Below are 13410 nucleotides of genomic sequence, written 5' to 3' on the forward strand. Positions count from 1 at the left end.
ACACTGTGCCTTGCCTCCCACAGCTGCTGGAGAAGGGTCTCCCCAGTATGCAGCAGCCCCTCCTCCAGGTGATCTACAGTCTGCTCAGCTACATGGACCTGTCTGTCGTCCCTGTAAAGCAATTCAATGTAGAAGTTCTGAAGACCATTGAAAAATATGTGCAAGTGAGTATTTGGATAATGTCACTTATGAACAAGGATGTTTCCAGAGAGTCATTCCAGAAAGACTGAGGGTTTGTAGCTTGTATCTGGCTGCAAAGCTACAGGCGTGCCAGGCAGCACACTTGTGCACTGGTATCCCTAACCCAGAGAACAGTCTGTTGTGGTGGTTGACCACACCCCGCTTGGTACAGTGAAGTGAAGGACAAGACCAGCCCTGGTGCATTCCTGGGCCCTCAGAGGACGTGTTTCTGCCTCTTGGGGCTTGCAGGCTGGGTATTAAAAGCACACACCTGGCTGGGAGGACCCAGGAGGGTTGTATTTGTAGTATGCTATTTCAAAGAAGGAAAAGAGAGAAGGAACTCAGATGTGCCAGGTTCTAGGCCAGGTGTTTCCACATGCAAGTGTTAATTCAGTGGTTAAAGTTGTCATTTTAGAGTGGAGGGAAGTGGGGTTAAGCGACTTGCCTAAATGTGCTTGAAAATACTGCAACCAACAAACACAGGAGTGTACACAGGGAGTTGCAGAGTTCAAGGCAGATGCTAGGTTCTATCTGGCTAAATTCATCCACAAAGCCATACAATGTAAATTTTAGACATTTTTCCCCCATCATCACTTCAACATCACATTGCTTGCCAAAGCTATGTAATGCTAAGAATGATTTCCAAGACGTCTCCATTTTCCATTTTTCAAGTGACATTTCTCCAAAAATCATTGTGCACTTGGTGGGCATTCAGTAACACTTTCTCACTTCACAGAAGTCATGGGAGCCAGGGGTTCAGTTCACCTTTTTCTACAAATCATGTGCCCCTGGTAAAAAGAAAAAAAAAAACTGTTTGACTAGGCTGCCTATTCTAACTCCAGCCTGTGGGTTATCTCTGTTACTTGATATCTTCTCTTGAATGATGGCTAATTTCACATCCACATCATGGCCTCCCCTGTGCAGAACTTAACAGTGAAGGAAATGTGTTTTATTTCATGTTCTCTTATTCCAAAGGCTGGGTAAATAATAATAACTTTTATCAAGTTAGTTTATTTACACTGAATATTTTTGTGGGAGAAGTCCTTCAGTCTGCCTGGGGTTTGTCAGGGAGTAAAAGATGGCAAAAACCAATGAGTCTTAGAGGAAGAGTAAGCCTGTGATAAGCCAATAAGGAGAGGAAGGGCGTTCCAGGAGGCGGGAGTAGCATAAGTGAAGACACAGTGGCAAAGAGAGCTTGCCTGGTGTGAGGAACTCCAGGGGCAGCCTGGGGGAGATTACTCCTGTGGGCTCTGCTCAAAGAGTGTGGACTCCACCCTGCCCATCAGAGGGAGCCCTTGAAGAAGTTTAGGCAGAGAAGGGGCTTGGTCTGAAGAGTTCTAGAAAGATCACTATAGTTGGGGAGGTTATGCTGGACTTCTGTCCAGGATAGGCAGGATCTAGGCAGGAGCCACAGAGGAGTCAGCTGACCCACTCCCAGCGCGAATGGAGAGGAGGGAGCAATTTATCAGGAGGCAGAGAAAGATAGGAGTCAAGAACAGCTCCCAGAGTTGGGTTGGGTCATGTGGAAGATATGAAGTAAGAAGACAAGAGGCAGCCAGCAGCAAAGGGGGCAGCAGGAGTCAGGGGAGTAGGAGAACAACCAAGGAAGACTGGAAGCTGGAGGTAGGGAGAGTTTTGAGAAAGAGTGACTGGTCAATAGCATAAATGCATTGGGCAAAGGTTTTTATTCATATGAAGAAAGTACCTCATTGGCAAAAATGGTACCTTGTAATGTTAAACTTCTGTTTATTTGAATATGGGCAAAATTTGCTACTTTTTTTAATTTGCTTATATCTCCTCTTACATATAAATTGTCTTTTTATGTCATTTGCCTTTTACAGAGGATGGAATTTGCTGCACTGTATTCAATCTGTGAATTCAGACAGGTCATAAGAAGTTTCAGTAGCTAGCAGTAGATTTGGTTTTGGGGGGGGTCTTTTTTTTTTTTTTTTTTTTAAGATTTTATTTATTTATTTGACAGAGAGAGATCACAAGTAGACAGAGAGGCAGGCAGAGAGAGAGAGAGGGAAGCAGGCCCCCTGCCGAGCAGAGAGCCCGATGCGGGCCTCGATCCCAGGACCCCGAGATCATGACCTGAGCCGAAGGCAGCGGCTTAACCCACTGAGCCACCCAGGCGCCCTTTGTTTTGTTTTTTAATGAACTTGTTTTTGACCATTGAATGTTTTATTCCCTTCAGAGTGTTCACTGGAGAGAAGCTTTAAATATCCTGAAGCTGGTAGTTTCTCGATCTGCCAGCCTTGTTTTGCCTTCCTACCAGCACAGTGACCTGTCCAAGATAGAAATACATCGAGTGTGGACCAGCGCTTCTAAGGAGTTACCTGGAAAGACCCTAGACTTTCACTTTGATATTTCAGAGGTATGTGATCTGTTTCTGTCCACTTCAGCAGGGAGAAATAGTGGCAGAGGTCAAAAAGAGAGGAAAGAGAGACTTATTTTACATTTATTTCAAATTAAGCTTTCTAAGGCCTAAGTTAGGTTCTATTTTTTAAGAACACATCAAGTGTCATACTCTTTGAGGCTCTCAATTGGCAGCTTCTAAAACTAGAAGCTAGCCTCAGTTATTTTTTTTAATGATTTTTTTTAAAGATAACTTTAAAATGGAATGATCTGAAGCATTTTAAACCATGACCTTCACTCCTTCTTTGTATGACAGGTGTCCTGTCCTATCTTTACATCCACAACTTTTGCTGCCCAAACTCCCAACCAGACCAGCAAATGACTGAGATTTACAGGAATATAGAATCTGCCTTTCCAGTTGCTTCCCCAAGCCACACTGCTTTCTAGACCCAGTAAAATTATCTGAAGTCTTGCCTTGAGGGAGAGGGGAGGGAGGAGGGAAGGGACCAGTGAACTAAGCTGAGGAATCAGGAAGAAGAGAGGGTAGAGAGTATTTAGGTCCACCTGCTGTTCTGTGAATAGACATTTGGGAGGCCTGTACTTACTCTAAGATGTATAAATCCTTTGCTTTCCTGTCTCGCTTACCGCAGGTCCCATAAGCCCACCAAAGCAGGAACTGTGCTCTGTCCCTCTGGTTACCAGGGTCTGGTTCAGTGTCCGGTACAAGATAGGTACTTAGCAGTATTCTTCAACACTGCTGAATGAATAAATTCACTGAAGGAATAAACCAGATGTGGTTATTTGAAACTTACTTGCTCTATGAAGTAGGTTGAAGCCTACTTTTCACACAACGACCTCATTGACCTTCTGCCCTTTCAGTACACAGGTTGAGATACTCTTTTCTGCCATTGTGATACTTGCAACTATATTTAGGTGTGTATGATATCGAGGTATCCAATCAATTGGTTTTTAAATTTTTAATATATTTTTTTTACATGGCTGAGGGAGAAAGCTACTTTTATTCCTTGAGGGAAGTTTATTCTGTTCGAAAGGGGTACAGAAAACAAGCAGCCAGTTGCCTACCCACCCCCAGGGACCCAGCTGCATCAGAATAAAAAGCTGGAAAAGCAGATGGAGTATTCCCAGCCGGTGTCTGCCACCTCCGAGCGCAGGCCCGCAGACGGGGTTCTGCAGCCTCGTTGGGGCAAAAGTGTGGACGGTGCTGTCTACCCAGCACCAGACCCAGCACGAGAAGCGAACTCTCAGGGAGAGAATGTCTAAACTGTTGCTCTAGTACCTGGCCCCAGATTCATTCCTTTAAATAATCAAAAGGATATAATCCATTTCAATAAATTTTTAAATACTTGAGAGTATTTAAAATTCAAGAAGAAGGGAAGGAACTTGTTATAAAGGTTTCTTGTTATAATTATAAGCAATCCTTTTCAGCGTAAACATCTGAAAACTGTTTGCTTTCCTGAACATTTTGCTTCTCATCGTTATCAGTGGTTTCTAGAGTATGTTTAAGAACAAGCAGTTGGATTTGTTTTCAGCTGCTAAAGAGGGTGGGAAGATGTCGAAGATGTAAAATGCTAGAATGTGTGTTTGAACATCAGGAAAATGAGCCCGCTTGTGACTCTGAACTTCTCTAAGGTTTAGTCACACAAGCCGTGCTTGGTTGCTGCTGGGTAGAGTGATCCCATATTCCACAGAACTATTGAACAGATAGGAGAATGTGAGCTTTTTTATTCCTTTTTTTTTTTTTTGTCAAGACGCCCATCATTGGGAGGCGGTATGACGAGCTGCAGAGCTCTTCTGGACGGGATGGGAAGCCCAGGGCCATGGCTGTCACCAGGAGCATATCGTCCACATCATCAGGCTCCAACTCCAATGTCCTTGTTCCTGTAAGCTGGAAAAGACCCCAGTATTCTCAGGTACAGTATCCTAAGCTCCCAGGATTGGAAGGGAATTCAGGGGGACCTAGTGAGCCCAGCTGCGCATGTGATAAGGCGCTCCTTCATCGCCAACCTGACGTTGCCCATCGAGGCATCAACACTTCAGAGATGAGGATCTCGTGGCATTCCAAGGGAACCTATTTTATCTTTGAACTGCTCATTACATTGAGGTGAAGTCTGATGTTTGCTGCTTCTACCCATTGGTCTTAGTTCTCTTAAGACTTAGAAAAAGAAATGTAACCTCTCTTTAACATGACAGCCTTTCAAATAGATAAAGAAACCCATTCCCTCTGCCACTAGCCCAGATGAGCCCTCTTTTCTCCAAATAATGCATCTTTAGTTCTCCTAGCTCATTCTGCATGATAGGGCTGCACAAATGCAGAATCTGCTTTTATGGTTGCTTCCTCAAGCCACAGTGCTGTGTAGACCAGTAAGATTGTCTCAGTTCTTACATTGATGAAGAGGGGCGGGAGGAGGGAAGAGATTAGTGAATGATGCTAAGGGGTCAGGGAGAAAAGAGTAGGTAGAAAGTAGTCAGATCTACCTGCTGCTCTGTGAATGGACATTTGGGAGGCTTGCGCTTAGTCTAAGATATGCACATACTTTGTTTTCCAGTGGCCCTTCTGACTGCTGTCCTCTAAGCACACACTCCAGTCATGGCCTCCATAGACAGTCTGAGCCACACGGAGCACAGTGGGCTGCTGGATCCCTCTGTAGTTCTGTTATCACAGCCTAAGGCTGTATTGCGTTGAGTGAAACCTCTGCATTATTCAGGGCTCTTCAGTAACTAACATGACAGAAGCCCAGTGGAAAATTACCTTAAGTGGAAAAGGAATTAATTAACTCCCGTATCTTGTCTTCACACACAGCTGAATTCTAGAACACAAATCAAGGAACTGGATCCTTAACCTCTCTCTCCCTCCTTCTCACTGTCCTCCCCTTTCCTTCCCAGTGGTGGCCCTCCTTCCCTCTCCAGAGACTTCATTCTCAAGCAGACTCTTGTCTTATGAAACACCAACAGCCTCCAGCAGCTCCAGATTTGCACAGTCTTTGGCTCTGATGACTTTAGGACAGAGGCTTTCCTTCCCCAACATCCATACCCATTCTAGAGAAGGGACTCTTGCAACATGTGTGAGGGAGGCAAAGCCCCACTTACCGCAAGAGGAGCTGTTCCCAAGATAAAAAGAGGGATGGTATTATTGGAAGAAGGTCAAATGGTGGGTGCTGAGCAGGGTTCACCAAGGTTAGGAGAAGGGAATGTATGGCATGTTACCTGCTCGCGCACTGCTGTTTCTCAATGACGTTTCATTGAGCTGTTGAGCAAGAGAACCTACTATACTTTCTTGGGGATTTGGAAAAGAGAAGAAAAATATACATCCCATTTCTAGGTTCCTCTGTGTTGATTCCTTCCTAGAATTGTAAAATGCCCACAAACTTAGGGAAATATGTTAGCAAATCTCTCACCATCCACCCACATCAAGGTCTTCCTGTCTTTGACCTTGAAAAGACATGGTATTGAGAGTCCCTTCTATAATTTTGGAAAGAAGAATGCAGTGAAGCCAAATTCCATTAAGAAAGAAAGGCTATGAATGATACTGGCCTCCTAGCAGTCTCCACATTAACTTAAATCAGATTAAAAGGGAAAAATCATTTTCCAGAGTTAGCAAGATTGCTTTAAGAGCATTTCTGAAGTACATTAACATATTTTGGGCCCTCGCTACTCTTCCTTTTCATTCTCAACTCACCAATTATCCTGAGATCTAGTTTATCTATGTCATTGGAAAATGTGACAGTTTATAGAAGAATCTCCATGTGTAAGTACCCAAAAATAAGGCTCGTGAAGAAAAGCAAAAGGAATTGAATCTGTTTAACTTTAGGAAGAATAAATTGAAAAGGATTTAATATGGCTTGCAGATAATTGAATTTTTTAATTCTGCAGAAGGTAAAGTTTTTCTCCCATTTGAGGAAAATAGATTTGTACTGGAACATTAAAGATTTAATTTAGGTATAAGGAAAGCCTTGCTAATGCTGAAAGTTGTAACAGACAAGATTATCAAGGGGAGTCAGCAGTATCTGCTGAAGAACCAGGGGCTGATTTTCACCCCCCTCCCTTGGGAAAACTTAGATCAGCACTGTCCGGTATAAACATAATGTGTGCCTCATTTTAAACTTTCTAACAGTTGCATTTTTTTAAATAAAAAGAAACAGATAAAATCATTTTTAATAATATGTTTTATTTAATCTACCATATATCAAATATTATTATTTCAATATGCAGCCAATATTTTGCAATTATTAATGAGATACTTTGCATTCCTTTTTCATTCCCAGCCTTTGTGTATTTTATGTCTCGATTCTCACTGGCGACATTTCAGGGCCCATAGTCCAAAGTGTCTAATGGCTTCCAGTATTGGAGAATATTTGATCCCAGGACCTCATGAGTAAAACGTGTTTGTGTGTCTCTTTTCCAGAAAAGGACAAAAGAGAAGTTGGTGCACGTCCTTTCTCTGTGTGGCCAAGAAGTAGGATTAAGCAAAAATCCATCAGTAAGTTCTGCCAAGTATCCCATGTATGTCGGTACCATGTCTTTCTTCAATCTTTTTTAGCTTTAGAGAAATCTGCTAGGAATTACAGGTATGATACCCACCATCTAGATCAAACCCCTAGATTCTCTCCACACTGTGATTTTTAATCTCACCTAGCTCAGAAACAATGAACAATGAACAATTTTGTGGGCTGTTTGCTCTAGTTTGTCTTCAAGTAAATACTCAGTTGTTTTCCTTGTTTAAGGTTTCTTGGATTTTTTTTTTATAAAGATGCTCAGACGTCCTTATTTACGACTCTCTCCTGCACCATCATGTTTAATATACATTCCTCTGGGGTGCAGTTTTGCTCTGTGTATGCATACCACTTCCTGTGATGTCATTGTTTTACTCATGCACCATAGGGATGGAAATAATGATATATCATTATGGGTTTGTTTGTTTTTTTCTCTTATAAATGTCCACTGATGTTATAGTTAAAACAGAATAACAGCAGCATGCCATTGGGCTTTGGAACAAATGAATAATCGCAGTTTTTGAATTTAGCCTCTGACGCTTTTATATAATTTAGAAAATTCAAGTTGTCTGTGAGTCTACTGTAGTCAAAGCAATAAAAATCCCAGGGTCTGGTTTCACTGGGCATTTTTATTTCGTCCATATCTCAGCATCTTTGTTATCAACAAAAAAATAAATCGCAAACTAAATAATTTCCCAAATAAAGTAAGAATGAGCAAATGGTTGCCCAGGGAAGCTGTCTTTTCAATCTCAGAATGTGTCTGCTAGTGTAGTTCCCGAGCAGGTGAAATGTTAGAGACGCATACATTCTGGCGCAGGCGCAGATTGGTGTCTTCTTATCCAGGGAAAGGTGCCGCAGCCAGCCAGCAGCTAAGCTCCGCTTCCGCTGAAGTCACCTTTCTCGTGTAATTGATCAGTGGGCTTGTTGCTTGGCTCCAGTGACATTACTGAGGGCAGAGGGGTCGAGGCAATCGTGGCAGGGGCAGGTGGAGGGAGAGGAAAAGAGTACTTTGCCTCTGCAGGGCAGCCCTCCAGCAAGGGCCATTACCTACTGCCCTTGGGGCTGGCACGTCCTCCTCAGATCGAAACTGCCTGCTTCTGTGCTGAGGCTCTTCTAGCTACAGATGTTTGCCTAGAGCAGGGTACAGATGGGAGCCATGGCACTAACTGGGAAAAGAGCCTTCGATGGAGGGAATCCAATTTCTAGCCCCATCTCTCACGAACTAGGTGCCTGGTGCTCAGTGCTATTGATCCCAGAGACCCAGTCACCATCCCTGTGCAAAGTGTGTGTCGTGGGCCATTTTATGAGAACATAGTGCCAGCCACGGGACTGTTCTCAAACACTGTGGGGGGAAGAAAGTACATTTAAAATCTATTTTTTCTTTTGAGAGACCTTGTTATATTAAATTCTTATAGATGATTTATCTACTTTTCAAGGAAGAATAGACATTATAATCATTTTTAAAAATCATATTGAGGGGTACCTGCATGGCTCAGTCAGTTAGTTGAGAGTTTGAGTCTTGATTTCGGCTCAGATCTTGATCTCTGGGTCATGAGATGGAGCCCTGCCTCAGGCTCCTGGCTCACTACAGAGTCTGCTGGAGGATTCTGTATCTCCTTCTCCCACTGCCCCTTCCCCTGCTCACACTCTAGAAATAAATAAAATCTTTTTAAAAATCATATTTTTCACTTTATTTAATATCAATCTATTTTCAGGAGAGGCTAAATAGCAAAACAATGAGGTTCCTTTGCAGTTTCTTATTTCTATAAAGTTCTAGTAAAATGTCCTGCTGGAAAGAACCTAAACACAGAAGATAGTTTTAAAATACTAACATACAAAAGCTCTTAATAGGAAAAAAAAAGTTTTGTTCTGTTTATATCAACAGGAAAGGAATTTAGGTATAAATTACGAGCGTGGCTGCTCAGATACCCGTCTAATTCAGATGAGGAAGGAAAGTACTTTTTGGCTTCTGTTTCTTATTCTTTATCAGTTCCCAGTTTATCTCTGAAAGGGTTAAATCCTTTGCTCCCACAGGTCATTCTACAAGAACCTATCTTGGTATCAGTAATCCTTAAACTATCATGTGCTCGTATGTTTGTGAAGTGTACATGCTTGTGTACAATTCCTAACCTCAGTTCAGAAACAATGGAAAATTTCTTGGCTGCCCTAGTTTGTGAACACACATTCAGTGGTCACACACACACACACACACACACACACACACACACACGGGATCCAGTCTTCATCCACTACAAAGCACCAGTGTGACTTGAGTATTTTCCTCTTGCATGAACTTGCGTCTTCGCAATGAGTTTAATCTGAAGGCACCTGTCCAACATAAATAATGAGAGAACATTCTAAAAATACCCACTGAAGGAATTAGGTGTGTACTGGGAATAGAGGGCCCTGAAGAGCCAATTACGGGTTTTGTAGCACAAACACCCGAAGGGAGAACGGTCTCTCAGGAGAGGACGCTTGTGATTCGCAGGTGATTTTTTCGTCGTGCGGGGATCTGGACCTGCTGGAGCACCAGACGAGCCTGGTGTCTTCGGAGGACGGTGCCCGCGAGCAGGAGAACATGGACGACACGAACAGCGAGCAGCAGTTTAGGGTGTTTAGGGACTTTGATTTCCTGGATGTGGAGCTGGAGGATGGAGAGGTACGGTATATTCTCTGTAAGGAATAACCCAGTCCGCTTTCCCTTGACTAACAGAAGCAGTTTCTTTTTCCCCGCTAAATAATGAGGTTTTATGAGCGAGTCCTTAATTGGAAAGCTGTAAACTTTATTTTGAATCAGCTTATTCAAAGGACAGCAGCTTAACTTTGGCGAAAGTTACCACACCCTTCCTGTCTGAGTCCACGGCGTAAGCTGCCAAGTTATTTCTAAATGGCAAAGAGCTGACGTTTAATGATCACACAAAGAGTGTGTGTATTATCAGTCCAAAGGTGAACTAAAAAAAAAAAAAAAAGAAAGAAAGAAAAGAAATCACAAAAACATTCAAGTTCTGAGCCCGTTTGCTGGTACCTGGGTAAAGTATGCTAAGCATCTAATTATTTTTAAAGTGAAATTACTCTAATTCGATCGCTTCAAAGCCTGCCTGCTCCAGCAAGAGATGGGAGCCTGAGGGCTCCAGCGTCCTTGTGCTGCTTGATGAAATCATTACAACTTGAAACAAGATAGAAGGCGCATGAGAGCTCTGCTCTAGGTCGGTAGCTAGCATTCCCGACACCTGGAGCAGCTGAATTCATGTCTCAACTGGCAAATGCAGATTCGGGGATTTGAATGATAATTATGGTAATAGGATGCTTTCAGTTATGAATCATGATTTTGAAAACTAGGATTGGAAGGAGGGGCATCATTCTGACCCTCTCATTTCCAGCTGGGGCTAGTCTTGGCCTCATGGAGGAAAACAAAATTGACTGAGGGGAGACTAGCATATGTAATACGCCTAGTACCCAGCTGGCTCACCGGGCTCCTTAACACACTGGAGTTCACGTTTAGCTAAATGCACTGATTCTCCCAGAAAGAGAAAGGGCTTTCTGCCAGTCTTTCAGTTAAAGTAGAGGCCCATATTCACAGTTTATCAGATCCTCTGATGGGCATCTCCTGACTTAACTATGAACTTGTAGGAAATGGTGCTTCCATTAGCTGCTCATCTTCCCTAAAAGGACATGATTGTGGACCAGTCCTCTTACACTGCAGTCAGGCCAAGGAGCTATCCACTTTTGTTCCTCCCACCCATGGCTTACCCTGGATGTCTGGGGAGAATTATGTCCTCAGAATGAAGAATGTTTTCTTTACCTGTTCTTTCTCTAGAAAACAAGTTTAGCAGACCCAGTCCTTAAGACATCTTTAAAACAAGTGTCAGCTTTTCACCATGAATTAGTAAAAAGTATTGCAGAATTTTCTGACTGTTAATGAGTAATAGAGAAATCAATAACTAAGTGGGGTGAGGATAGTTTTTAAAAGTCTAAAGCAAAATACAACCATTTAGAATACTTTCAAAATGTCCCTGGGGCAGAGCTATGTGGAATATTAGAAGAGTAGCTCCCTGATCTGGGCCACTGACCTAATCTTTGTTCTTCGGCTAGAATTCAAGCTTAGGTACCCTCTTTACTCTGGAAGTTAAAGAAAGGAGGGAAAGCTTAATGAACACAGGGAGGTACCACTTTCCAGTCTCAGCCAAAAGGAAAAAAAAAAGTGTTCTGGGACATGACCTCGCAGGAGTGATATAGAGGAATCAAACACAATTTCAGAAAAACAAAAAACTTTCATTTCTGTCAATACAAAGGAAGGCAAATTTGAGGTGCCTTTCAACTTAAAGGTAAATATTATGCTAATGTTTTTCAGGAACAATAAATAATGAATACTTGCTCTTCCTTCTAATGTTCTATTATCCTAGCAGACAAGAGCTTCAAAATCATAGTGATCATTTTATCTTATATGATTAAGATTTTATAAGAAACCTAAGAGTGTGAGGGTATATATTCCATCCAAGAGGAATAAACTATCTGAGAATGTTTTGCTCCTTCTCAATAAGATTATAATAAGGGATTCTAGCAAGTTTACAGAGTACTAGAGTAAAAATGCTCAAGCTTTGGTCAGGCAGGTCCAACTTGGAATTTCGGCTCTCCCACTGATGTAGCTTTATGCCCTGAAACGTGGATGCCATCTCTCTTGACTTCCTCTTCTATTAGATGGGTATGCTAATACCTGCTTGTCAAGTTGAGGCAGGAAGTAAGATAAAAACCTCTACGGAGTGTCAGGCACGTAGAAAGCATTCCTTTGTTCTGTCGTTGGTGAATAATTTCAGCATAGTCTCATCTGAGGAGCCAAGCTTATCTGGTGTCTATTATCAAAAAAGAAAGACAAGTTTTTTGTTTTGTTGTGTTTTATTTTATGTCTCTTCCTTTTCATTAAATAGTCTCAGAATGTATTGACTCCTATCTGTAAGTTCACCTTGGGATTTTTCTGAATCTTTAAAGGTTAACGTGTCCTTGCTATTAGTTGCACATCAGCAGTGAATATATCCTAACCGAAAACACTTCCGTCTTGGGAGGTAGATGAGGGGATGCCACCTTTCTTCCCCCCACTTGATGGCCCTCATTCGTTTTCTCACAACATTTAACAATTTTCTCACAAATAAAAATTTAAGCATCCGCGGCCCCCTCCAAAATAAAGTGTTGAGGAGCAGAAGTTGCTAGTCACCAAAGTGGCAAGCTATTCCAGAAATTGTACTTATGATTTATTACCCCGGCTACAACATCCACCCCTAAAATGGTTGGAACTTCCTGGTGTTTGATACTGATTTCTCTTTCTGGAGGGTTGTCTATCTTTACCATTTTTTTTTTTTTTTTGAAGTCACATCTACTGAACCCTATATTGTTGGCCCTGTTTATTGCTATTGTGTTAAAACTAAGATGAATGCACTTGAGTATCTTTAATCATTTTAAATAGACCTCTTATTTGTTTTTCTGTCCATTTACTCTGCTACCAAGGAACTTCAGGTAAGATGATTGCTATCTTTAATTCAGATATGCTAAGTAGATGTTTTGCATCATTGCAGACTTATAACAACATAATTGCTTTTTTCCTCCCTTCTAGCATATGTATGCCTGTTTGCGTGCATATTTACATTGAGGTGTGTGTGATACGAAGATTTTTCTTTGTTGCTCCAGTATGGAAAATATTTTTCTAAACTATAAACACAAATATTTTCTAAGCTATAAACACTATAGTTTTAAAACCTTGAGATGCCTAGTCTAGAAGCTGCATAAGTATATTTCTTGAGTGAAAGTGAGGTTTTAAATATGAAAATCTATGGAAATTTTATGATTTCTGAGAAAGCAGCTGTCAAATTGGATTGGTTCTGTGGTTCAACTCTCTTACGAAAAGTGAAGTCAGCAAGCTGCAGCTAACAGTATACCACCAACACTTCCAGTCAGATCCTTTCCAGGCATGAGATGCCTGGAAATGCACTCTCCAGTGCATTTAGATGCCTTTCCAGGCACTCTGTCTGTATGGCGACTATATAAAGTTGCATCCAAATGAGAACCATTTCTCAAGTAACCGGAGGTGCTAATAATAACCGCATGTAGACAACAGTCATAAGCCAGGACCACTGGGGGCAAACTGACGTATGAGCACCCTACTGTACTTGTGTCATGCCAGACTGACTGAGAAGGTGTATACTTGAGTAAATATATTTTGACCATGCTGCACCTACATTCTTTCAACAATAAACCTTACTTGACAGAGTTCTACGATAAAAAAAAAATTATTTCAAAGAATATTATTTCTGATACTTCTTGAATGTTCCATCACTAATACTTTCTCATCTCAGTATAAATCCTGAGTAGT

General features: G+C 41.8%; 1 protein-coding gene across 8 annotated transcripts in view; it reads left to right on the forward strand.

The window, feature by feature from the left end:
• The window catches only part of FRY (FRY microtubule binding protein), a 339156-nt gene that overhangs the window by 287491 nt on the left and 38255 nt on the right, over window positions 1-13410 (forward strand). For 6 of the 8 annotated variants that reach the window (XM_047723094.1, XM_047723100.1, XM_047723095.1 and 3 more), the window contains 6 exons: window positions 24-164; window positions 2378-2557; window positions 4308-4469; window positions 6962-7036; window positions 9538-9708; window positions 12549-12557. In XM_047723094.1, the coding sequence (XP_047579050.1) occupies window positions 24-164; window positions 2378-2557; window positions 4308-4469; window positions 6962-7036; window positions 9538-9708; window positions 12549-12557 (738 nt within the window). The remainder of the gene's footprint in view (window positions 1-23; window positions 165-2377; window positions 2558-4307; window positions 4470-6961; window positions 7037-9537; window positions 9709-12548; window positions 12558-13410) is intronic. The other 2 variants (XM_047723096.1, XM_047723099.1) reach the window with 1 other exon arrangement.

This window comes from Lutra lutra, chromosome 3 (assembly GCF_902655055.1).
Source record: "Lutra lutra chromosome 3, mLutLut1.2, whole genome shotgun sequence".
In the NCBI taxonomy this organism is placed as follows: Eukaryota; Metazoa; Chordata; class Mammalia; order Carnivora; family Mustelidae; genus Lutra; species Lutra lutra.